General features: G+C 44.0%; 1 protein-coding gene across 1 annotated transcript in view; it reads left to right on the top strand.

Moving 5' to 3' along the window:
* Nucleotides 1-27,476, top strand: part of SH2D4A (SH2 domain containing 4A) — a 44,408-nt gene that overhangs the window by 3,344 nt on the left and 13,588 nt on the right. The window contains exons 2-6 of the mRNA XM_004682294.1: nucleotides 5,169-5,328; nucleotides 6,568-6,728; nucleotides 9,580-9,584; nucleotides 20,043-20,123; nucleotides 25,345-25,453. Coding sequence (XP_004682351.1) covers nucleotides 5,169-5,328; nucleotides 6,568-6,728; nucleotides 9,580-9,584; nucleotides 20,043-20,123; nucleotides 25,345-25,453 — 516 coding nt within the window. The remainder of the gene's footprint in view (nucleotides 1-5,168; nucleotides 5,329-6,567; nucleotides 6,729-9,579; nucleotides 9,585-20,042; nucleotides 20,124-25,344; nucleotides 25,454-27,476) is intronic.

Raw genomic sequence — 27,476 nt, 5'->3', positions numbered from 1 at the left:
TGTTTAAATTAGGGCTGTGCCACGGTGACGTATTGTGTATGGCTTTTTCCTGCAACACAAACAGAGCAGGGCATCCACTTAGCAGAGCGTTGTTTCAACAGGTCTCTGGAGTTGATGGAAACCTAATACAACAGCCTAGGATCTGATCCCTACGTGTGGTGCAGGGTGGCCTCTGTATCCTTGAAACAGGCTGGGGCTCAGGACACTTCTTCTGCTGGATTCTCCTTGTTATGAAGAAGGCCCATTCCTGTATGCAAAGCCTTTTCTCATGCATTAGATGATAATAAAGCCTTTGGTTGTGCCCCACCAGGCCTTTCTTCTCCTCTCCTTGCTCTTGAACCCACTGAGGTGACTACTCCCAGACTTGATCTTGGCCTTCACTAAAATATACCTGGGTTGAATCTACCCCCTCCCAATCCTGGTCTGTGGGCAGGAGGGCACATGATAGGGACCCCACTCAGCCCAATTGGTTCAGTCAAGTCTTTAGGTTCCTTGTCCTGGTGTCCCTTTTGCTGAGTTTCCTTTCTGCTCTTAGAAGAACTTCAATTTGGATGTCACACTGTAAGGCTGCGCTAAACACAGATTTTTTTTTTGCAGTTGAGTTCTGGTTTTGAATGCACTAAGATTTTAGGCAAGTTACTAACCCTTCCTGAGTCTCACATTCCTCTTTGTAACCTGGGCAATAGCCTTGGGAGATACTCGAAATATTCAGGTCAGACATCCATCAGAAGGGACATGTTCATAGTGCCCTCAGCCTGCAGGCACTGCTGCCCAGGCAGGCTTTAGTTTCTGGTTCAGAGGGTGCAGTATTCTAAAGCAGAGGCCAGGGTGGTGGCAGATGCTGGGATGTCGGCAGCTTGAAAAGACTAGTATAGTGATGTTTTTAAAGCCTGGGTAGTGGTAGGTACCCTTTATTCGGCCCTGATGATCCCCAGGGTGCATTTAGCATGACGTTTGCCAGGAGGCCCTGCTGTTGAGTCTCCTTGACTTCTGTTCACTCAGTCCTTGGTCTCCCTTTGGTGGGGACAGAGTAGACAAACCTCTCTCCGCCCTTGCCCTGGCCCCTCTCACAAGGATACTGTTCCTGTCCTTCAGTTGCATCCAGTTGTGGTGAAGCATGGTGCTGCTTGTGCACTGTGCAGTTTCAGCTCCTGCAGGCCCTGAAAAGATGCATGACCTGCACAGGAGAAGGTCCAGGCCCCCAGTCTTGGGCCCCTGTGCTCACCACCCCCTGTAGAAATCCGACACCGAAGGGATGTGAGCGGTCACATGTGCTCATGGAAGACTGGAATTAGCCTGGCCCTTTCCTGCCAAGGATGTGCGTCATCCTGTTTTTATGTGATTACACAACTCTGCCTGGTTAGCATTTTATTTGGTAGATAAGGCATGGCTATGAATCCCTCCACAGTGGGACTCTGTAGTGTGGTACCAAGCAGGCCTGACCCACTATTCTAGAAAGTTGGTTTTAGAAAAACTCAAGAATCCTAAGATAGCAAACATCATGAGCATTGCAGTACAGAAACATGATTCAAGGACTAGAGGAAACTTATAATTAAATGGAAGTGCTATAAAAAGGCCCCTCTCAATGTGCTCTTATTAAAGAGTGCATGTAATTTCAAGATGAAGGAGACAGAAAATCCAGATGTCTGGACAGCATTAAATTAAGGCAAGAGGCAGTGCCTACCGCAGGGTCCTGTGACTTGGCACCTTTTACTTAAGGAGGAATGCTGGGGAGAGAAGTGGGGTCCTGCACATATCCTTCTCAGCTCTGATCAGACTGGAGCTGTCTTCTTTGCCTCTCTCTGTACACCCCTCTTATAGAGAGGCCTCAATAGTCTTCCTGCATGCTGGGGTGCAACCGAGGGTACAGAGAGAACACTTACTTTACTGCAATGACTTCCCCACCTGCCCAAACGTTAGGGAGGGCCTCGAGTGGAGAGCAACCATTAAAAATCCCTCCAGTAGGCCCTTCCTGGTGGAGCAGCGGGTTAAAGCACTGCACTAAGAAGCTGAAACCACTTCCGCATGAGTTTGATCCCCGCCTGCCCCAGAGGTGATCCACATGGTGTGGCAGACCTCTCCTGACCCGCCCTCTGCTCCCCTCAGCAGTGTACTTCATTGATCTGCCTGTTCTGCTCCCCACTATGTCTCTGGTGAAGACTTTTGCCACCCCTGAGTCTCTGGCCTGTACCCCAGTTCTGTATGCACAAATAAAAAAAAAAAAAACCCCTCCAGTATCTAGACTTTTGGATCCCTTTAAAGAGCTGTATTGGCGAGGAACAACTTGAATCGGGATGATGGAGTACTGCTGTGGCAAGAATCTATTTCTTTGCATTTGGCTAAGTCTGATAACCTGTATCAAATTCTGTCTTTCTGCCTGAAAGCCACTACTTCTTATCTTCTCCATACTCTTACCATTTCCCTTCTTCCCAATTTTAAGATTCTGGTACTCTCCTTTGGGTCTCCACTTTTATTTTCTAAACACCCTCTTCTGTTCATAAGCAATGCTGGATTCCTCTCCCACTCCCCTAACCCCAGGGTAGCAGCTTCCTCCTCTGGGGAGCCCTGGTGCTCCTGGAGGTGGTTTGGGGAGACCATGCAGCACCCTGCCTCGAACAGAGCTGTGGGACTGTCTTTGCTCCCCTCTAGCCCCCCAGGACTCTGTCACTCCCCTCTCAGGTATCTTCCTCCAGCTATCACCAAGTACTGGAAGAGTTGTTTAGATGAAGGTTGAGAGATGGACAGAGTACAAAATATCGTTAGTGCCCCCGAGAGTGTAATAAGGGAGCTTTACGAAGTAGGACGCTTTTTAAAGTTAATGAACCACTTGCATTTCCCCACACACTCGGAGCTAGCAGGGACCATCTCAGGAGGACACACTGAGGCTGCTTTTCCTTCCATACCTGGGTGCCACTTATGCTGTTTCTCCACTTATAAAAACAGCGTGAGGCCAGTTTTTCTGAGTGATACATTTGATTCCTTTTATTATGAAGGCTCTGACTCTCCCCGTCACTTCCACCTGTACCCCTTATGTTTGTTTGTTCGTTTTTGAAGGAGAACATTTATCATTTTTCTCTCCAGGAGATGCAATAGCATAGGCTTAGCCCAGTTTAGTGGCAATTTCTTTAACCTTTGCCTTTTCCAGCATAGATTTTGGAACAAGGCGGTTGCCTCTCAAGGTCGTCTTTGTCTTCCAAGTTAACCTGTGTGAAGGTGACAGAGACACATGTCTTCTTGTGGCCCGGACACCCCACCTTACCTTCCTTTTTTAATGCAGTAGGGAACCCCCATTTTCTGACACAGGCAAGAAGATGGCCAGCTTGATGGGGCTATGTCGCATACAGTCACTACCAGCTGAGCCTTCTTGTTCTCCACCGGGGTGGTGACAGTAGTAACCCTGCTCTACAGACAGATGGCCTCTCAGTGGGACATCCCTGTGTCAGCCAATCTCAGCTTCTTGATCTCTGATCTGTATTTGGGGACCAGCTAAAGCAAATGAGCAGCTGTTTGGCCCCCCAAGGCCTAATGAACTGGTTAGTGGTGAGGACATGCAGGAGGTACATTCTCAGCCACTTTCAGAGAATAGCTCTTGGCACCGCAGCCTTCTGGAGGGGCCATTTGACACGGCAGTCCACATCCCCTTCGGGTTGGCTGTCCTGTCCATGCCGGTGATCTTAGGACTTTCCTCTAAGGGGATTTGCCACATTTTTGGGCCTCTGGCTTCTTCACGTTGGCAGGGTGGAGACCACCCTCTTCCCCTTGGCCTTGTTCCCTTTTGGCATTTTGGAAGAGCTGCAGGACAGAGCCTCATACCTTTGGTGTTTTTATTTAATTATTGTTGTTATTTATTGAAGTAACATTTGTTGAAAACACTGTATGTGATTCAGGAACTCAAGGCCACACTTCCTCACATATATATCACCACACCATAACAGCAAAATTCCTAAAGTCCTCCACGAGGTTCTCTTCCTCCTGTAGCTTCAGTTTCACAGTCAGTATTCCGGGGTTCGTCATTGGTTTCATCCCATTTTTTTAATTTAGAATTTTATTCTACTGTAGAAAGTTTCTGTTGCATTGAAAGAGTATTATGTGCCAACATAAAGAACAAATCTGCCTTTGAGTAGCCTGCTTGTTTAAAAAGGCACTGGTCAGAGACGCTTGACTTGAAAACCTACTGTGTGTGAGTCAAGACCCAGGCCTAATGGGGCTTCCTGTCTGGAAACACAGCTTAGCTCCGTTCCTGATAGTTGCCCTCTTCCACAAACTCAGCAGGAATCAATTGTGAACCACGATTACCCTGGCAGGTCTGTTCTAGGGGCTTAGTTAGCTCTAAGGGCTACAGTTCTTAATGCTCGGAGATCTGCCCCATTGCACCCAGGTTTCAGGGAGGATGGCCTGTGTGGCCACATCTCTGGAGCCTGGGAACTAGAATGTAATACAACCCCAGCCATCACTTGTAAACAGAGGTTATTAAATAGCTTCACCAAGTAGCTTTCACACTGCCAACAGTACTATCTTCTCACAAGCTGGTGTGAATCTCTGAGTTGCCATATAAGTAACTTACAGGAGAGTGATGATAGCTTCCTCTTGAAGCAGTTGGTAGGAGTGAGCCCAGCCTGCCCACTGCCCTCAGCAATCCTAGGGAGTAGATATTAGTATTCCCACCTTGCAGATGAAGAAATTCAGGCTTACCAGGATTAAATAACTAGTCTAAGTTAGTAAGTGGCAGAGCTAGGATTTGACTTCCAGCCAGTCTAACTGTAAAATGCATGTTATTTAATCCAGCAATGATGCTTAAAACAAGTGTAGAAACCCCAACTCCTGGAGCAGCTGTGTCCTCCTGGGTTATAGACAATTCTTATTAGACTTCAGAGGCCCCGGTGTCTCATGTTAGCTCTGTGACCCCAGAGGATAATGCCAACAGTGTGCGTTCCGCTTTCCATCTTAACTTCCTCATTTATAAAATGGGGAATTGCAAAACCCAACATTGCTGTAGCCTTTCCTGCTGCTGCCTCTCCCGCTGCCTCCTGGGATGCTGCTTGCTCCTGAGCAGGGTGGAAGTGCTTTGCCTCAGTATTTTCCCTGCAAAGACCTAAACTATCTAATAATAGCAGACATAAGTTACAACTGAAGATATGTGTTCAACTCAAGTTTTGTTTTGCTTACAGAGAATAGCAAATCTGTCCACTGGAAACTGGGAGCCGATAAAGAAGTCTGGGTCTGGGTGATGGGGGAACACCATCTAGATAAGCCCTATGATGTGCTCTGTGATGAAATTCTTGCTGAGCGAGCCCGGCTGACAGCAAAGCAGGACGCAGAAGAGCTCAGGTATGAGATCTACAAACCAGTGAAAGGCAGCTAGCCTGGTGTAGTGTGAAGATGCCCTTTCCCACAATGAATGGAGTAGGATTTGAGGAGCTCAGTAGTTACTTCAGATCTTTCTGGAGGGCTCTCCCTGGTGGCACAACGGGGTAAAACACAGCACTATGATATAGCCTCTGCAGCACGAGTTTGACCCCCTGTTAGGGAGGTGACCCACATGGCGTGGCAGACCTCTTCTTAACCCAGCTGCTGCTCCCCTCAGCAGTGTATTTCATCAATCTGCCTGTTCTGTTCCCCACTCTGTCATCCTGTGAATCCTCTCATGCCCCACACCTCTGCCCTTTAACCCAGTTCTGTATGCATAAATAAATACATCTTTTTTTTAAAATAAAAGATCTTTCTGGAAGTTCCTTTGGACTTTTGGAGGGTTCCTTCCTTCATACAATGTGATCAAATCATATGGCCCATACCCCGTTTGTCTTTCCAGTTTGATCTGGATGTAGTTTGCCCAGGGATCACCTGTGCACAAGAGTCATCTTAGAACAACATAGGCCAACCCAACTGATAACATTGCCCACAAACTCTGGTAACTCTAAAACCATGTGTGCACATATGGACATACAGGAGTTGTTTGCTTGTAAGAGGGTAGCATGCGCTAATCATTTAGTTTTGGGCAGAGCTGGGGTCAAATCTGACTGTACCATTAAGTGGCCTTGGAGAAATTATATAATTGTTTTGCACCTCTTGTGACAAAATGAGGATAGCAATGCCACCCTCATAGGGTTGATATGAGGGCTATATCAACTCTTTAAAAAAAACCTAGCCAGGGCCCTCCCTGGTGGCTCATCAGGTTACGAACAGCAGCATTGCAAGTGTGCAACAGCCGCTTCAGTGCAAGTTCGATCCTGGGCCCCAGAGGTGACCCACATGGCACGTGGCAGCCCTCTCCTGACCCGCCCGCTGCTCCCCTCAACAGTGTACTTCATTAGTCAGCCTGTTCTGCTCCCCACTCTGTCTCTGGTGAATCCTCTCACTGCCTCTGCACCTCTGTCCTGTACCCCAGTTCTGTATGCATAAATAATAAATATTAAAAAAAAAAACTAGCCAAGGACTCAGTGCAGTGTAAGCTCCAAGTAAATAGTACCTATTACTGTTTTTCACATAATTTGAATATAGACATCTGCTATGGAAAATCTTTCCATGTTGAAGGCTGTTTTTGATAGTTCCTTATTTATTTCCCTCCAGAAAAACTCAGTCCAAAGAATTCACAAACAACTTGAAAACAGCATCCCCTGGCAGTGATTTGCAGACACCCAACTGGGAGACCAAGAACATCAGTAAGAAAGCAGGAGAGGAGGAACCAGGGGAGGCCTCCAGACCAGCTCCCACCCTGGACAGAGAGGCAAGTCCAGCGAGTCCTAATATCTGTAAACTTGTGGAACTTCATAATGGGGGAGGGAAGTAGTGGGGTCATTGACAGGTGTGGATTTGTAAATTGGTGATGTTTTGGGGGGAAAAGTCCTTCCCAACTTGAAGGGCGAGCTGTTCTCACGTCACTTTGGAGGGTTTAGCTCATCTGCCGCTTCATGAAAAAAAGGTAAACTATCTCTTTTTCATAGAACCAAAGGTGCAAAGAAAGAACTCTAGGAATAAAATTCTGCATTGTAAGAGATCTTCAGTGTTTACTTTTCCCTGCCGTATCTCCCATTACAGGGAGTATGTTTTCCTGCGACAGGACGGAGGTAAACAGGCAAGGCTTGGTGGCCACTGGTCTCCGCTCTGTACACAAGGAATGCACGGCCTTGTTCCAAGAGAACTTCGCTTCCCAGGAGAGGCAGAGGGCTGGCTTTGGCCTGTGGGTGGTAATGTGCATCCCTAACTCTGACACATTTGTAGTCTAGAGAATGTCCCAGTGATTCTCCCTGCTTTTGTGGAAGATTGAACTTCAGTATCTCTTTGACCTCAGGAATCCTTCCTGTGATTCTAGGGCAGTTATTGCCCTCAAACAACACAACTGTATACTCAGTTTCTGAGTGTAAAATTGTATGTTTCAGGCGGTTTTAAAAGTTGAAAAATAATGTACTTGCTGTTGGACTGTAGTTTGAAGGAGCAATACAGCTATATCATGAAAGTGCCCTCCTTGTTTGGAATTCAGTTACCCCAAGAATTCCCAGGGGATTGGCAGCTGTTGACTTGATTCAAGTCCCCAGCTCTACGTCACTGGCTGCGTGTGCTCTTTGTGGTTTGCAAGCAGCAACTTGGTTATTTCTCCTGCCTACTTCATGGCTATGGTAAGACTTTCATTTAAACAAGCTGAGGGGCTTTATGTGGCAAAGCACACTGCTAAGTGTCTTGTCTAAGCCTCACAACAGATAAAGCAGGGACTGTTTCGTCCATTTTACAGGTAAGGAAGCTGAGGCTAGATACGGTCACTCCTCCTGCTCAAGGTCTTTGTGGGTGGTGAAGGGCTGACCCAGGATCCACACGTAGGTGTACCCTACCCGCAGGTTGTTCCTCAACTGTTATACCCAATTGCTCATTCATGTGAGCCATGTGTAGAAGCTTTATTAATGCCTATAAAAATAAGGCTCAAATGGCCCTCCCTGGTGGCGCAGCGGGTTAAAGCTCAGCACTGAGAATCTAAAGCCGCTATGGCATGAGTTCCATTCCCGCCTGCCCTGGAGGTGACCGCATGGCCTGGCAGACCTCTCCTGACCCGCCCGCTGCTCCCCTCAGCAGTGTACTTCGTCGATCTGCCTGTTCTGTTCCCCACTCTGTCTCTGATGATCCTCCTTACTCTCTGCACCTTTGGCCTGAACCCCATTTCTTGTATGCATAAATCAATAAAACAAATCTTAAAAAATATATAAAAAAAATAAGGCTCAAAAACTTTAGGAGTACAAAACTTCAAAGTTTGGTTATAGCTCAGGGTCAGCCCAGGCTACTTTCTTCACATCTATACTGAAGCACTTAAGGTTCCCCAGATCTGCTTTGCACCAAGCTCCCTATCTAACACCTCTAAAATGAAGGCCAACAAAACTATAACAAATCTCCTTCAACAGTAATTCATGTGTGCTTATCTTTGTTCTTGAATTACATACCTTTTCTAAAATACTTTTTAAAAAAGCAGGACAAGACATTAAAATAGATGCCACCGTTATTATTTTACTGCATCATAAATATTGCAGAGAGTGGCATGTTCTGTTCATTAGATGTCTGCTAAGCTACCCTATAGAAAGAAATTGGCCAAGGGGGGTAAGAAGCATTTAGGTACAATCACTATATTTCATTTTGTCATTATACTCTATATTATATTGACGCATATGTTTAGAAAAAGAGAAAGACTGAGGGATTTACTCATTCATTTAAAAAGTGTCCTTTATGTGCTCATCATGGAATTGCAATGTTGGAGTAAAATAGAACCACTGCAGTCATAAACTTTATAGGAGAGGAAGCCGAGGAGACTTCCCTTATTTACATGACAGGAGGGGTTCCATGACAAGAGGGGTTCCAAGGGAAAGGATCTGTTCCTACATGCTCCCACTGCCCTGGAATTTAAGTATAAGGAGGGCAGGGTAGCTTTGCAGAGGAGACACAATGGCAGGAGAGTGACTGGGGCCGGGGTTCCAGCGGGAGCTGGGTTATAGGACAATTATTGCCCTCAAACAACACAACTGTATACTCAGTTTCTGAGTGTAAAATTGTATGTTGAGGAACAGGAGATTTGAGAACCAAAAAAGGCTGTGTGAGGGGAGCATCAGATTAATGAGGGGATGGGGAAGCCAGGCAACCAGATCTTGGGACTGACTTCAATGTTTTGGATTCTTTTTTTCCAAGAACTATTAGAAACTTCCAGTGATTTTTGAACCACGCTGACCTGATCAGATTTACATTTTGAAAAGAACTGATCATTCTTGAATCAGAGAAGGTAAAATAACAAGGTTTAGGGTATAATCAAGTTTCTAAACTTGAATCCTGGGAGAATGGGTGTGCCATCAGCCTAAACAGGACCTGGCTTTAAAAGATAGCTAGAGTCTAGCTTGGAGACATCAAGTGTTACCCAGTCGATGCAGTAGTAGAGATATAAGCTATTTTTTACTTAATAATAAAGCACATGCAATTTAACTTAGAGTTCATAAAGTTCTCCTGTAGTTGACTCTTCATAACACTCCTGTGAAGTAGGCAATCCAAGTATTATTTCTTTTGTTCAGGTGGAAAAACGAATGCTCTAAAAGATTATGGGCCCCCAAATTGCAGTTAGAGTGTCCTCTCATCATAACTTTGACATATTTAAAACAGAATTCATTATCTTCCTGCAGCTGCTACCTTAGACAGGAACTCTGGTGAGAAATGCAGGCCAGAACTTTGGCAGTCATCCAATCCATATATGATTCCAAAACGCAATTCAGGCTTGCACAGTGAAGGTTTCCATGTTTCAGCTATAATTTATTTTTGCTATAATATCTAGAAAAATATTGTCAGGTCTTAAAATTGTCATTGTCTACAAAAGGGCTCAAATTTAATGGAAAAGGAAAAATTGTCAAGCTGTTTTTATTGAAGTTAGTGATCATAATGAATAACCATGGAGAGATTTAAAGAGCAATCAATCTTGCAGAATTATAAACAATTTTCAAGGAAAATCAGCAAGTCTTACTAAAGTATAATGATCATATGTTAAATTTGTAAGTTTCCACATGACAGACTATCACCAGAAAATGTGTCCCACATTCTAATCAGAATCTCCTGACCTGAAGCTGAGAACACTCTTACAGATCTTATCTGAAATCTCAGGAGGACTATTGAGAGTAGGTAAACAATAAATTCAACCTAAATATTGCTGTACATTTTGCATTGCAGAAGCTCTCCTATGGAAGTCAGTGCTTCCATTTTTAATGGCCTTATGCTTGTTCCCAGGTGTAAGAATAGACTGGGTTTCTGCCCTTTTATCAGTCAGGGCTTTCGAGACCTGCTCTGATTACCTTAAGAAAGGACCAGAGTAAATATGCAGTTAATGATTCCATTGGGCCTGCGTAGAACTTGGGGTAAATCCCAGTCATTCTTTCATGATCTTCCCCTTCTCCCCAGTAATTGTTTAAATAAGGTGAAATCAGTTTAAAGGAATGTCAAGGCTGAACATCAGGGAAGAAAAGAGTCTCTCCTAGGACCCTGGGATGTTCTTTGGCACGGCAGGCAGCTTAGGCTACTAATTGGCCATAGTGCTAAGGAGAAGGACTGGACATCGCACATAGATGTAACCCTTATAGCTACACTAGATTCACTATTTCACTTCATCCTCACAACAACCACAGGAGGTGTGAAGCACAGTAGAGAATTAAGGACATTGGCTTATGCAGAGTCAAGAGGAGAAGCTGAGCTCTAACTGGGTCTTTAATTCTGTCCAGCCTTTAGCTTCTCATCACCTGCCCAGGGGAAGTTGTCACACCTATATACCCATCACACTCTTGGGATTAGTGTTTTGCTTCCACTCTCCCCTCCTACCCTTCGACAGAATGCTTTAGACTCAAATGTTCTTCACTTTTAGAACAGAAGGCCTTTTTTTGGGTATTTGGTACAAATTAGATAATATGTTTGGAAAAATGGCAAATCCCCTTACAACTCCAAGAGGTTATTTTAACTAGAGACACTTGAAGCCTTGTCTTGTTCACCTGGAAGCACCCTCCCATAGGCAGTGCGTGTGAGTGCCTTGAACTCTTACACTCTTGGATAAAATCAGTCCTTTCCTGAGAAATATTTATCAAGAGCTGACTATGAGTTAGGATAGATATTAAGGAGTGGCCAGGGAAGCACAGGGCAAGGCCTTTATCTCTCAAGCGCTTTAAGTCCACTGACAAGAAAAGAAGCACTTAGTACAGTGTAAAGCAGACACACTCAAGCTCCAGGTCGGGGTGGCTGAGAGGTTTGTGGGAGACAGGGCTGGGACGGGGCAGAAGGTGAGCAAAATGTCAGTGATAAGAAAGTGAAAAGTACCATGTGTTTGTGATGCAGGGAGGAGCAGCCTGGCAGGTAGAGTGCTTTAGCTGGGGCTTTGGAGGTTAGTTTAAGCAGGTTAAAAGGCCTCATAATAGAAGAGGGCTTGTCCCATTATTAGTTTTTCTTTTTTTATTGCCCCTATAACTTATCACTATAAACTTAATGACTCACTATAACACCCATTTGTTATCTGAAAACTCTAGGTATCTTTTAGGTCAGTATTGTGCACTTGGCAAGGGCTTCTATCTGGTTTCTCACAAGGCAAAAGTCATAAAGTGTTGGCGATGCAGGTGCTTATTTAGAAGCTCTGGGCAGAAATGGGCCCAGTCTTACAGATTGTTGGCCAAATGAGCCACTGAGGGCCCTGTGTTCTTGCTGACTACTGAACTGGGATGGTCCTTGGCCCTGGAGATGGCCTGTGACCCTCGGGATTTGCCTGGGCCTCTTTAGCAATGCAGAGCAAACCCCTTTCCTGCTTAGAATTTAGAGAGATTCCAAGATCATCGAGACTTTACCTTCTGCTGCATCTCTCAGACTCCGTCTAGAGAAAGTTTTCTGCTCATGTAATTAAATGGGGACTGCTGGATAACCTTCCTATTTTTTTTTTAAGATTTATTTATTTATTCATATGGAACTGGGGTACAGGCCAGAGGCTTGGGTGCAGTGAGAGGATTCACCGGAGACAGAGTGGGGAGCAGAACAGGAGAAGAACAGGTGGATCTACTGAAATACACTGCTGAGGGGAGCAGCGGGCGTGCCATGTGGGTCACCTCCGGGGCCAGGGATCGATCCAACACCTAAGTGGCTGCCGGGGGCTTGCAGTGCTGCACTTTAACCTGCTGCACCACCAGGGAGGGCCATAACATTCCTATTTTTTTTTTTTAAAGATTTATTTGTGCATACAGAACTGGGGTACAGGCCAGAGACTCAGGGGCGGCGAGAGGCTTCACCAGAGACAGAGTGGGGAACAGAACAGGCAGATCGACGAAGTACACTGCTGAGGGGAGCAGCGGGCGGGTCAGGAGAGGTCTGCCACGCCATGTGGTCACCTCCGGGGCAGGTGGGGATCGAACTCATGCGGAAGTGGCTTAAGCTTCTTAGTGCAGTGTTTTAACCCGCTGCACCCCCAGGGAGGGCCAACATTCCTATTTTTAATGTCAATAGTTTATACTGAACATCTGTGAAGAACCAGACATTAATACTATTTATTTCCATGTTCCAGAGGTTAGAGTGTAGACATGTTGGGAGGCTATTTCAGTGGCTCACACCCCTGTAGCACATAGAGCCTATGGTACAGGACTACCATCCTTTCCTCAAAACCTCTAAGCCAGATATGTTTCAGGTTTTCAGGCCTTTTTAGATTTTATAAAAGAAAGGCTGTGTGATACTATGTACTATGTAGTTATATCATGCACCGGGGAGTTCTCTCAGTATCATCCCTGTAGTTCTCCCACCACAATGCACAGTTAGCCTTAATTCTAAGGATGAGGCGTTTCTCACCAAATCTGGGTTTTTGAGCAGCGTTGTTTGATCCCTGCTTTGGAGGTTAGAAAACTTGAGGTTTCAGAGCATCTTTCTACACATTCAAGATGAACTTTATAATTAAGAATATATTTATATTGGATTAAAGGTCAGCCGCCCTGATTAAGTACCAAATACGAGGACACTGCACTCCCAGACAGTGACAGGTAATCTAGGAGGTGCCAGTCCTCAGCTGCAGTGCAGGGACTTGGGACACATCCTTTAAGGAGCCAGTTCCCTTATGTTATGTGGACTAAATTAGATGTTTCTTCTTCAAGGGAAGCTGGGAGACTTCTACACAGGAGGATGAATTGTCATATATGCAATATCATCTGATGGAAGTAGCTAGAATTATCCTTGGAAGTCCTTCTTCAGAAGACATGCTTTTATCATGCTGAAGTGATGCCCACATGACAGCTCAGTGCATGGTTTCTATTACGCCAGCCTGATGCCCTCTACATAATACCTGCCCTGGGCCCTGTTTCTGGCCATGATAATATGCAGAAAACGCAGAAATGGCACTCTGCATAATACTAGTGAGTGTTGTGGCTCTTGGTGGATCACAGTTAACACTGTTACTGGTGCCTATCACTTAAGCAGAGGGATAGTAAATAATCAGGATTTAGCTGTCACCCAGCCAGGATCCGAGACTTGCAGGTTGGGAAGCAGATGCCATTTCCAGGCAAAGACAAGCTGATGGGGAGTTAATAAGAGCAAAGAAAATGACAGGTACCGGATGTGAGCAGATACACCCTCCCTCGGGAGAACTAGGAGCACCTGAAGCTGACTGGGGATTCTTAGGAAGCCTCAATGTGGGCAGCCCTCTAAATACAGTATTCCCTCCCCCCCTCTCCTGCCCAAGAATTTGGAAGAAAACAGTATAGTTCTGAGTGTAGTTAGGAGATGACACGAGAATGCTAATTCAAAGGTCAGTCTCTTTGGGTTTTTCTGCTTGTATGTAACTGTAGGCTGGGAACTCATTCTTCGACAGACTGTTCTTGTCCCAAAGGGGACCTTGCATGAAACTGTATCTGCTCACTTTCAGAGTTTATTGCCAGGAATTTCCCCTTGTTTTTACAGAAATGGCCTTCAGCATAGGCCACGTTGAAAATAGGAAATTATTCAAAGCATCTTCCCACAAACATACCCCGAAGACCTTGAGGCTAACAGGTTATAAAGAGTTTTTCCTCTTTATAGCTTTATTAATCAAGTGGAGTTCAAGACAAGACCTCTTGCCTTTTTACCTTTATTATACACATGTGAGTACATGTGTATACGTATAACACATATAAAACACACACATATAACACACACACACATACTTCCCATTCTGACCCCCAAAAGGTTAATATGTGTCAAAAGGTTAATATGATGACAAAAATACATTCTAGGTAGTACATTTTGATAGTAAGTTGACATTGAAACCATGGTGGTTTTCAGATATACTTTTAAGTGTCATTCTAACACACAGCAATAGGTTCCTATTAGCAGACAGCAATGAAAAAGCAACCTGTTAAATGGTTTTTTGACATCTCAAGTGAATTCCCTTATATGTTTTCCTTCTTCCATACATCCCTTCTAAGCCCATAGTAAGCTTGCTATCTACTCTGAACCCAGCAGAGTTTCTAAAACTGGATTGTGATCTTTTGCCTCTATTCAGGAAATACTCATAAATAAGATAAAATGTTCACACCACCTCCTTGAAAAGGTAAAAAAGAACATGCTGAATTTTGGGGGACACTTACCTCAAGGTGTTACTGCAGAGCAATCTACATTTGGGTTTTATGTGGCTTGGGCTTTCTGCAAAGAATGAAAAGCAGTGTCAGTACACAGCTCTGGAAGTAATTTAATCCTTAGCTGAGTATGGAAGCTCAGTTAGAAGATGGGGTGAAGTCTGCCCTGGAATCTGGAGCACACTCCCTGGCCAGGGTTTGGTGAAACCATTGTGGCATTTCCAAGCTCTGGTCTGCTGCAGCCAGACAGCCATGTTGCCAATCCCTGAAATGGAGTCAATTTCACCTTATAACAGGGAACCCATTGTAAACAAAATGGGAAACGTATCCCTAAAATGTAAGACAAAAGTTTGGGGATTAAGTTGGATCTGAAAAAATGAGTAAGCCCTAACCTAGCATTTTGTTTTCAAAAGTTTAAGCGTTAGCCCATAAATTCACTTTTACTTCATCATAAAGTTGGGTGTTGAAAATGATCATTTTATTAGGACTCTGATTTGTTTGAATTAAAGGCACTTGGCATTTGATTGCACTCTACTTTTAAGTAGAGTGAATAGTAACTTAACTTAGAGTAGAATGTTTTTAAAACCAATTCTAAAGCAATTATGATTAGAATAGGGGCCTCCTTGGTGGTGCAGGGGTTAAAGACACAATGCTATCAAGCTACTGCAACATGAGTTCAATTCCACGCCAGGGAGGTGACCCACACGGCTCAGCAACTCTCTCTCTCTCCTCTCTCTCTCAACAGATGCTCCCCTTAGTAGTATATTCCAGTAAATCCACATGTTCTGCTCCCCATTCTGTCTCTGATGAATCCTCTCACACACACACCCCCACACCTCTGACCTATGCCACAGTACTTGTACATATAAATAAATCTTTTTTAAAAATATGATTAGAATAATCCTCATATGACGTAGTCTCTAGAAGGGAGATACTATTTGTAATCATACAATATTCATGTTGATAAAAGCAAATCTTGATAACCTAGTTGATTATGTAAATTTGAATTGTTGTACTTCTCATTTTAATGCTAGCTAAATATATATACTGTATCCTTTAGTCAGTGGAGATGGACTCTCTCCAGTCCAGCCTAGTGAGTCAGTACTGATTAGAGAGCCATTCCGATTGCATGGCTACAGGAAGGCAACTTGCTTCTGATGTCATTGACTTCCAGATTTTCTCTTTTCTTTTGGAGCTTTGCATAAATATGCTATGGAAGTTTTATTTTAAAATAAAGCGAATGTGAAGATAAGATTTCCTTAACTCTCCCATACAGTTATAGCAGCTGCAGAAGTAATGTCGTGATAGGAGGTGACTGCTGTGGCTCCATACGTGACACCAAACACCCGTTCTCTCGGGCATCCTATGCAAAGAGCGATCTTAGACACAGAGAAGACATGGGTTCAGTTCCTGTCTCGTTATTGTAGGTCATTAGCTCTTTGGTAAAGGAACAGTATTTTTACCAACCACCTTTCTGGAATTGATTTGAAAATCAAACAGTGTATTGGACTTGAAGGTCCAAAAATTCTGTAATTAAGCAGATGGGTAGTTTTCTGTTCTGTGTTGCAAATAGGAATAACTAAACAGTATATCCCTAGAACATAACACCACATGCAAGCTGCAGAGAGGGTGTGGCCTCCTCTCTAAGAAGTTTCTCCTCCTCAGCTGGGGAATGCTGAATGGCAGCATCCTGCCAGAACTTGTCTCTCTGGATTGGCATCATAAATCATCACTTTCAACCAGTAATCTGGCTGTTTCTTAATAGAGGAACTCTCAGATCACAATATTTTCAGTCTATTGTATTGTCCTAGGCTCATGGATTAGCCGGACTTGTTTATGTAAGTGTATCCAAACAAGCTTGCTTTACACATGTCTTGATGAACTTCCCCATATTATTTTAGTACTTTGGAATAATGGCAAATCTTGGTCCATCCTGAAAAATCAGAATTTTTATAAATGTGGTTGTTTATATGTATGGGTATTTTTAGAGTTTATGGTATTTTTTAGACATATAGAATTATTTGAATAGACGTGTCACTCTCTGTTAAACAAATTATTTATGCTAAGAACCTGCTACTCAAAAACCAACTTTGGGCTTTGATATACTAAAAACAAACCCTGAAACTTCAAAGAAAGGATGCCAGCTCTGTCTGGTACCAGTAGATGGTGCTGACAGATACAGTGGCCCCTCCTGTCCCTGGTGTCACCATCTGGTTCATTGTCTGTGCTGAGTTTGGAGTTATTTTCAGGAAGTCGATTACCCCATCTTGTATGATTAAGTACAAAAACATAAGCATAGTGAAAGTGCTAATAAAAAAAGGCATATGATGATAGAAAAAAATTAAGGTAATTAAAAAAGCAAGTGCTAAAGACACAAAATTATATGTATACATGAGATGCATATTTTAGTTGAGGGAATAATTTAAAGGGACAAATAAATCATACCATATGTTTAAAATATGGTGTTCATGCAAATGATACTAATTGGTGTTTGACAATGTAGACAGCACTTGGAATATATGGATGAGAAAAGCTATGTCAGGTGTCTGTTAATCTGATGCTAATTCAGGAAACTACTAAGAGCTTGTTCAAGAGCTTAAAGCTTGAACATGGTGGAGGCATGGCTAGCAAAACTTCAGTCCGAATCTCTGCTAGTTCATAGGTCCAGTTCTGCAGCAGGTAAGGCTGCGACTACGGCTAGTGAATCTCAACATCTCAGCCCTCATAAGTAGAGGGTTACTGACCTGTACTGTTTCAGGTGCAGAACAGCTATACATCTTTCCATAATATTAAATATAGTGGAGGAGGTATCAAGGTCTCCTAATTTTCAGCATTGAATTAACTGATTATTTTTGCAAAATGATGCCCCACAGATCTTATGTCATCAAGGAAAGGGAAAGTGAGGCTGTGTTTCAAGCGCATATTCATTACAGTAGAAATGTGGGTCAGAAACGAGAAGGTCAAGTCCTTCAAAGTCACCTTGGACGTTTGAGTAGACGGAACTCTACAAGAGCTGTTGGGACAGTCCTAACCTGCTCATAAATAGAGGGTTTCTGAGCTGTACTGTTTCAGATGCAGACCAGCTGTGCATCTTTCTACAATATTAACATTCTAAATGAGCTAGAATATGATAAAGAGCAATTGTGAAACCTATAGGATACATTACTTTGCTAAGTAATGAACATCTCAAATCTCTGGACCTATGGCTCATTTTCCTATTATTATAATGTGGACATATGGGAAAGCACCAGCTCTGGCACAAGCCAGTGTGTGATCCCAATTCTCCTGAGCATCATTGTCTTCGCCTGCATTGCACCTAATGGTGCTCATCCATCAGAAGTGTTGTGAGGAGTCAAAACAATGCTAGTAGCCAACACAATGCCTGGTCATAATAGGCCATCAGTGATTCACAGCCCTTAGTGGATTGGGCATTAACAGTGTTCCCCTGGTTAGGAAAAAGTCTCAGGAGAGAGGATGAGAGGTACCACCTGCAGTTATGTGAGTTTATTTAGACTAAATGAGGCCAGCAGAAGAGGGTGGAAAGCAAAGGGAGGAAGGTGCCCAATGGACTGAAGGGAGGGCGATGGGTTCCCCAGGGTGGGTGTGCTGTGGACACGTATAATTCAAGAGCCATCACCCTAGACCTAGGTGCATGGTGCTGAAAGCCAAGACAAATAATTCAATTAAAAAACACATTAGCAGTCCATCTTTGTCCTTTATAACATCCAGGGTGGACTTCTGGCCCTGGAGGTTTCAGAATCACACACTCAGGGACTCATGATCAAGGTGGCTCTGTCTTCCCTGGGGTGTGACTGCTGTCACCATTCCCACCAGCGGAAACAAGTGGCCTGGAGGCAGGTGTGAGGAGGGGCTGAAGGGCTTGCATAAGAAGTGGTGGCTGCTGCTTTATTCACAATTGGAAAGACATGGAAACAGCCCAAATGCCCAAAAGTGGATGACTGGATTAAAAAGATGTGGTGCATATACACAATGGAATATTACTCAGCAACCAAAAAAAGAAATGCATGCCTTTTGCAGCAACATGGATGAAACTGGAAAAGATCATGCTTGGTGAAATAAGCCAGAAAGAAAAATAAAAAAATACCATGATGGTTTCATTAGTAGCAGAAGTATAACAGACCAGGCGAGAAAATGATAATAATGAACAGCCATATACCAGAGACATTTATGGGGGTGGAGTGGGGAATGGGATCAAAAACAGTGGGGGAGGGAAGTGCACGGGACTATGGTGATGGCACATGGGTGATTTGGTGATGGGAAGCCCAATGGGATTGCAACTTGGAAAAAAATGCACAAAATGATGTAAAAATAAACTATCATAAATAAATAAATAAATAAATAGAAAACAGCAAAAGAAAATATAAAAGAAGTGGCAGCTGCTAGTTGTCGTCTGCACTGTCTAACTTAAGTGGGCACACCTAACTGCTAGGCACACTGCTGGGAAATGCAGAGTAGCTGGGAAACCGCATGCCCAGCTGCCGTGAAAAATGGCTCAACTGAGGCCATGACCCTAAATACCCTCAGTGTTCCACATTGAATCCTGATACCAACCTTTTGCTGCCAGTTTTGATCTGTGCCAAAATCCAGGAGCGGATCGTCCACGTGTTGCGGAGGGAGCGCTATACGGGGCGGTACAGGGCCTGAGTCGACTCAGCTGGGACTCAGCCCAGACTCCGCACTCACACAGGGACAGGTGACAGGGGCCTATGTAACTGACCCGGCCTTCGGAGGTGCCAGTGTGATGCCAGCTGGGTCATTAGGCCTGAGGGGATGGAACCCGGCAGGCAGGAATGAAGCAGGGAATCCAAGCAGTGTAGCTGGGAACTCCACTGGCAGGAGCTGTCTCCTGGGAAATGTGTCTACAGCAGCTGAAACCCAGATGGTGGGCTGGGTAATGGGGCAGGGCGAGAGAGGAGTGTGAGCAGGCAGGGAAGTTGGGCTGGGTTCCCAGGCACCAACCTGGCCTTCCAGGCATGCCCCTATCCTAGAGGGGCAACAAGGCTTGATTAAATAGCAGAGGCTAAGTTGTTTCTCAGGTCTGACCTAAAACAGGGGAAGAGCAGAGCGGGGATTGAGAGGAAGAAGAAAATTTAAATTAGGGAATAATGTCAATGTCTAGAAGTCATCCTAGAGGCCCCAGGGAGTGAGCAGGAGCAAGACACAGAAACTATGCGCTTGTCATAAGCAAACCACCAGTTATAGCCCGTGGGCAATAATTCATTTTTAAGCCTAGGGAGTGGGGAGGCCAAGGCTTCACACACCAGCTGCCTCCGTCAGGGTTGGCTTGGAACATAGGTGTCCGAGGAAACTTCGTCAATCCAGCTGTGCCAAGGCAGGGAGGAGGGGGGTGTACTGCATTAGGGAATGTGAAATGAAGGAAGTATTAGCAGATTATCTTCTGAAATTGCATTGCAGCTCTAAATGGCATAAAAATGTGTTTCATTTAATTTTTAGACACCCTCCAGTTCCTCAAGAAACATTGAACAAATGTTGGCAGATTCTATCAATCGTATGAAGGCATCTGGAATTCACCAGGTAAAAGACTTATGTTCTGTCTTCAGGAGGCTAAATGCATAGCCATTTCCACTAATGTTTCACAGGCTGGTATATCAGTCTCATGCAGACATGAAATTAAGCAGCAGAATGTGAAATCTGTCTTAAAGGCTGTGAGCAGAGCTATTCATCTTTACCTATTTATCTGGAGTTGGAACAGTCTTAAGTATCACAGAAAGAACAGACGCGAAAACGTATCTGCCAAACTCACCCAAGATCTCAAGCAATGGTGCTGTCCTGGGCTGCTGCAGACAGAGAGGGAAGACTGATTTTGAAGTATAATAAGTGAAGCAAGATTCTTGCATTCAGATTAACTTCCTTATGTGTATGTGGCTTTGCAATCAGTAGCTTCTTATGCACTGTTGTTGAATGAGTGAGTAGCCTGAGTGTCCATCTAGATGGACACTCCTGTGGACAGGATGTCCTGTGGACATCTAGATGGAACATCCTGCTGGATTCTTACCATGTTTGTATTTAGCTCACAGCAAATGAGGTGTAGGCTGACACTTAAAATCTTTAGGATTTGACCCACAGAAATGCTGGAAAAGTGGATGCAGGCTGTAAAGTGAAGGGTCCATGTGATCACAGGTCTGAGGTCACAGCTGTGATGGAGGCCAGCCCGCAACTGAGCTCCTGTGGACAACAAAATTGATTCCTTGACTCTTCTCTAGGGATATGCATGAATGAGATAACTCACACTTTTGATGCTTCAATAAATCATAATGGATTTTTGGAGCTATAGTCCTTGTATGCATACTGTTGATATATTATATACCGCGTTCTAAAACCACAGCAATAGAGTGTCTCAAGGAAACTTTCAGTATATATCACATTAAATAAGGACAGATGAGAAAAACAAAGTGTCATTTATTCAACCATTGTTTATTGAGTTTCACCTATATGTTAGCCACTGTTAAGGGCTTTGAAGACAATGAATCAAACAGAAGAAATCCCTGCTCTTGGGAAGTTTATAATCTGGCTGGGAGAAACAGACAATAAACATTTCTCTGTCGTAAGTGCTATGGAGGAAAATGAGGCAATACAAGGGAGCTGAGGAATGCTGAGAAGGTAGTCAGAGAAGTCCAGGCCTAGAAGGTGATACTGAAGGAGTAAGGAGGGACACTGTGAAAAACTGGGGACAATATGTTCCAGACAGAGGGAAGCACAAGGATGAAGGCACAGAAGCAAGAGCTTGCTTAACACAGAGATGAATGTCAGAGAGGCCAGTTCGTGAGGAGTCAGAGGGTGGAGAAACCATGCATGCCTGTGGTCCTTGTAAGGACTTTGGTAGTTAAGTGTTATTTCCATCCATGACTCACAAATGAGATCATTTGGAGAATGAGTTTAGCTGGAAAGAGAAGTAGGCAGAGGCACCATGGTGTGTCGGCTGCATCAGCGGTCTCTTGTCTCGAAAATGAATCAGGCACACTAGTATGTGGTTCCCACATCTTTTCAGATGTGACACAGCCAGCCTTGCACAGGTCCACATGCTCTCGCGAGCGAGCATGGGGCCCATTGGCATTCATTCCTCCTTCTCTAACTGAAGTTATACAATTCATGAAAATGAATGAGCACATCTGTGTTGAGCAAAGGTAAGTAGGTTTCCTACTTCCAGCGTGAGGTGTCTAATGAGAAAACTTCATCATTAGAGGAAGCAAGTTTGCGTCAGCAAGTCCAGACGAGAGGCTTTCTCTAGACATGTCCATACCTTGACCCTGAGCATCTGGACCGCTGTCCAGTCTTTGTCCCTCCAAGTCATCGCTTGATTTTCCCAGGCCTGGTCACAGTCCCCACCCTATCCTACATGCAGCCTGCAATACTCTTCAAAAGATGAAATAATGGTTTTCTAGGTAAAGACCAACTTGTAGAGTACTTGCTAAAATACATTCCTAGAGGAATCCTTAGAGAAACTCTGAGCAAGTTCTTAAACTTTCCAATGGTTTTGAGTAAATTCAATTGCCAGAGCCTTATTTCATCTGCTGTAACTCTCTGAAACTCATTCATGTGTCTCCTTTCCCACCGTGCCCAATATAAGTACAGTGCAAATTAAAAAGGAACATGACTTACTATATATAGTATATCAGCATCATCTTATAAACTAAGGGCCTGCATTACTATTTACTTAGTATTTTTCCATAAGCAGACTCACTTCATAAACTGCTTATCCTGAGCAACAATATCCATGTATCATACTTTAATGCATTCTTGTCATTTAAAAATAAGTACATATGCATGTCAGAGATGAAGAAAACTCAACTTTCAATTTTTTTTTCCATGTATGCTTATAAATTGCCAGCAGCACTCACATATTTCAGAGTTGTAAGCAGCTTCAGTAGCTGGGTGGCAAATTTCAACAAACCACAAAAACCTGTGTTTTGATTTTTATAATATCAGTAGACAAAGGGGGCCTTGCTGTAGGCAGGAAAAGAAAGTAAGGATAAAATGAAGACTGTGGCCCTCCCTGGTGGCGCAGCGGGTTAAAGCACAGCACTGAGAATCTAAAGCCGCTTCCGCATGAGTTTGATTCCCGCCTGCCCCGGGGGAGACCACATGGCGTGGCAGACCTCTCCTGACCCGCCCGCTGCTCCCCTCAGCAGTGTACTTCGTTGATCTGCCTGTTCTGTTCCCCACTCTGTCTCTGGTGGAGCCTCTCACCGCCCCTGAGCCTCTGGCCTGTACCCCAGTTCTGTATGCACAAATAAATAAATCTTTAAAAAAAAAAATGAAGACTGTATATGCATAAAATTGTCGTTACTTCTTAAGTGAAGAGCAGTTTGTGAATTATCTCCATGTGATAATATCCCACAGGGAAGGAAAACCAGTTTTACCACATCAAGACTTATATTTTAGTTGTGAGATAATTCATCAGTAATTCCTTTATCTTTCTCCAGTAAAACACAAAAGAAGAAAACTTGTCATCTTTGACAAAGAACCCAGCTGACTAATTTTTGACCTCTCAGCTTGTTTCATTCTTAGCTAGTCAAGTTTTTATTCATTTCACTGAGATATAAGTTCAGTTTGCTTTGAACACTCAAAAGCTGTATCAAAAATGCTCTTTAGGTCTGAGTTGGCATGTTACTTCTTGTTAGTTAAAAACAAATTCTCTTGACTGTACACGATGCCACAGAATACCACACTTCCCTGGCCAGGGGTTATGCTGCAGTGGCTGCAGTTGGTTTCACAGTGCTGTGCTTTAATCCCCCACACTTCTGGCCTATAGGCTAGTACTTGTGTGCATATATAGATAAATCTTAAAAAAAGAATAATACAATTAAAACTGGATCATATGGTAAATGTCATGTATTCATGAAAAATAAACCCCATCAAATTATTTTTTTAATATTTATTTATTTTAAAGATTTATTATTTATGCATACAAAACTGGAGTACAGGCCAGAGGTGTGAGGGAGACAACTCACCAGAGACAGAGTGGGGAGCTGAACAGGCAAATGGACTGAAATACACTGCTGAGGGGAGCAGCAGGTGGGTCAGGAGAGGTCTGCCGCGCCATGTGGGTCACCGCCCTGGCCAGAGATCGAATTCATGCTGCAGTGGTTGTGATAGCTTCATAGTGTGGTGCTTAAACCCATTGTGCCACCAGGGAGGGCCCCAAAATATCTATCTGTCCGTCAGTCTGTCTGCCTATCTATCTGTTTGTCTATCTATCTACCTATCTATCTATCTATCTACATCATTCTGCATTTTGTACATTTTTTCCTCTTGGTCGAAAATCCCTGTGGATTTTCCTCATGGACTTCCCACCCCCACTTCACCCATGTACCATCACCATAGTCCTATGTGCTCTTCCCACCCCAGTTTTGATCCTATTCCCCTGTCTACGCCCATAGAATGTCTGTCTATGATAGTTGCTTGTTAGTTTTAGTTTTTATTTTATTACAATCACTTTTTTTATTTTTCCTGATCCCTTACACTTCTGCTATGAACAAAAACCATCCAGTACTTTTCTTTTTCTTTCTGGCTTATTTCACTAAGCATGACCCCTTCCAGCTCTCTCCATGTTGCCGCGAAGGAAGACATGGATTTCTTATTTTATATTTTCTCTTCTCACAGAGGATTCTTTAAAAAAAAGTTTTCTGTTATTGTTTCAAAAATGGAAAAATAGTCCTTGCTGCATCACCTAAAATCCAGGGTCAGTGCCACACCCAGCCTGCAGCTGAAGGCTCATGGAGGCACAGCCCGGAAGGCTCAGGAATGCACTGCTCTCTCTCTCTCAGTAGCTGCCTGCCTGGGTGTGAAGGGGTGCCAGGAAATGGCGTTTTCCCCACTGCCTGAGGGAATTCAGTCTGACGCAGATCAGTGCTAGGTCCGAGGGAAATGAGTATTTATTGAATTCTTACTATGTGTTACATACTTTTCTACGCACTTTAAAATATGGAACCCTCATCAGAAGTGTGTGAAATATTTTTAATTTTCTAATTTTACATAGGGGGAAAGAGCCTGACACAGGTTTCATAACTGGCGAGTTGTGTAACTAGGCCAAGGTGATCCAGCTGCCAGTCTGACAGCTTCCAAAACTTGGGCTTTTCCCACAACAGCACACTGCCCCCCAGGGGGACAGGGGAGGGCAGAGGGTGTGCAACAGAAACCTGATATTCTACTCGCCCTTCTCAGGCAGAAAACTATGGGAATGCAGACAAGAGTTTGCCTTGTTTTTTAATTGAGGTGTAACTGAGGTATAAAACATAACATTAATTTCAGGTGTACACACATAATAATTTGCTATCTCACACATTAAGAAATGTGTCCGGTCCCTCCCTGGTGGCACAACAGGTTAAAGCAGTAGCACTGCGAGCTTGCACTTATGAGTTCCATACCCCTGCCTTGGAGGTGACCACATGGGGCGGCAGACCTCTCCAGACAGCCAGCTGCTCCCCTCAGCGGTGTACTTCATCAGTCGGCCTGCTCTGCTCCCTGTTCTGTCACTGGCAAATCCTCTCACTGCCCCTGCACCTCTGACTTGTACCCCAGCTCTGTATACATAAATAAAACTTTTAAAAAGGCGCTGGACTATGGTGATGGCACATGGGTGATTTGGTGATGGGAAGCCCACGGGGATAACAACTGAGATGAAAAAATACACAAAATGATGTAAAAATAAACTATTATATTATTAAAAAAAAAGAAATGTGTACCACAGTAAGTCTAGTTAACATCCTATTTGTTTTTTTTTTTTTTTGAACAGAAAAAAGAACCCATGAAGAAAACACAAGATGAAGAAATAAAGCAAGATGACGAGAAAACCAAGCAGATTTATAAGAACTGGAAGGAAGACTCGGAATGGCAAGCTTCCTGTGAGTGCCGGTCTCCGAGCCACTGTGCCTCTCTAGGTGACGGGCCCACTTCCTTAAATGACCCATCGGGGAGGCATTTCAAGTGGTCACTGAGAGATGACCCATCAGGGAGACACTTCAAGTGGTCACTGAGAGAAGTTCTCACACTAAATTATTACTCAGAGGCTTATGAACCACTTGTTGAAGAGCAGGAAGGGTCTCAGTTCATCTTTCTACTATCAAAATTAGATGATAGCTAGGTGATAGAAGGGTAGAGAACTATGCCAAAAAAAGGTGTTAGGAGAGTGCTTAATGACCTTGAGATTATGTTTCCATCTTTTAATCTTAGAGAAGAAAAAATCAAAATAGTATAAAAAGATGTACCTACATTAAAACATCTAAAGAAGTGAAGGAAAAATGGAAAGGTTATTAACATGTTAATAGTATTTTTCTTGGACAGGTGGGATTGGTGATTATTTCTCTGAAATCATCTTGTTCTGTATTTTTCTAAATTTTCAACAGTGAACACACTTCCCTAGGTAATCAGAAGGCTCAGGCTAACGGGCTGCAACTATCCGCCTCCTCCCAAGTCTGTGGCCCAGCCCTGGCTTCTTCGTAAAGCAGCGTTGCTGGTGCCTTCTCAAGACAAAGTCAATGTGTGTGTGTGTGGGGGGGGGGAGGCTAGCTAGGAAATTCAGGTTCAAAACAGGACTAGGATCCTATCTGACATGGACAAAGAAGGCTTCACTGCTAAGTCATCCCTGGAGGTCACTTGAGGAAGAGAACAGGGACAGGAAAGTGAGAATCCTTAATTGATCCTCAGCAACATTACAACAAAGATCATTAAAATGCCAGTGTTTTGATAAATGAAAATATTTGCAGGATCCATTCAGTTCTATACCATGAAATCGTAGGGTAATGGAAAATTTCTGGTGTCTTTAAAGTCAAATATGACAGTCATGCCTGGAGTGTAGATACACTCAATAAATACTGTTCTGAGATCCCTCATTAGAATCCTTCAATACCATGTTACTAAAACAAAACAGTACAGTTTTTTGTCTCTTTTACAAAGTGATATTACAAGGCTACCCTGGGGGAGCTTTATGTGCACCAACAACTTCTCTTGTTACAGGCACCCCACTGTGAACTGGGTTGCCTGTCTGTGGGTCCTCACCCACGTGTATAAGATTCAGTTGTACTGTGGACACACACAAAAGGTTTCGATAATGTGCTTACTTATACGGGAAAAGGAAAAGGAACAACCCAGGGAAAGAAAGAGAGAGAGAGAAAAATTAACTGAAGTGTCCTACCAGTTCTGCTGAGTTGGACTCCAGTAGCCCGCTGATGAAGAGCCAAACAACCAGCCATGAACCACCAGGCCAAGGGAGCCCGGGAGCCCACATGTCCGGTTTTATCCCAACCTGGCTGCTCAGCTCCGCCCTCACATCCCAGCCTGCTTCTCCTTGGTATTGATGGGATTAGTCGCTCCAGTATCTGGAGTGGGGGCGGAGTCCATGAAACTTGTACCTATTACAATTTAACTGCCTATGGTCAAAAAAAAAAAAATCACTTTTTTTTGGGCCTGGTTGGCCTGTTCATATTTGGTTCGGCCCAGAGGTGGCCTCTGAGTGTGACCACCCTCTGCTCTATCACTCTGTCCCCAGGCACAGCACTGAGGAGGTCCTGATGGCCCAACCTTGGCTAGCAGCTCAGGCTACATGACATCCTGGACCTGGGTGTGTGAGGGACGTGGCATCCCCTCTGGCGACTGAACACCCCCACCCATCACACAGGTGGATACTCACTCAGGCTCCAACTCACACTTAGCCTTGCCAACTCCAGACATCGTTCAACATGTGGTTTTCAACTTCTCTTTCCTCCTTTCTCCTCTTCCTTCTCACTCCCTCTCAGGAAAGGCCCAGATACCTGCATAGAGAGAGGAATGCTGCAGTGACTGTCGGGCACATCTCATTGTGCAAGCCCTAGCTATCCAACTCACGGGTGCCCATACTGACTGTCAAGCCTGCTCTGTTCACCCTCTGCA

Source organism: Condylura cristata, unplaced genomic scaffold (genome assembly GCF_000260355.1).
Source record: "Condylura cristata isolate star-nosed mole 26May11 unplaced genomic scaffold, ConCri1.0 scaffold00014, whole genome shotgun sequence".
Classification (NCBI taxonomy): domain Eukaryota; kingdom Metazoa; phylum Chordata; class Mammalia; order Eulipotyphla; family Talpidae; genus Condylura; species Condylura cristata.
Note: the sequence above shows the minus strand (reverse complement) of the source record. Positions and strands in the feature narration are given on the sequence as shown.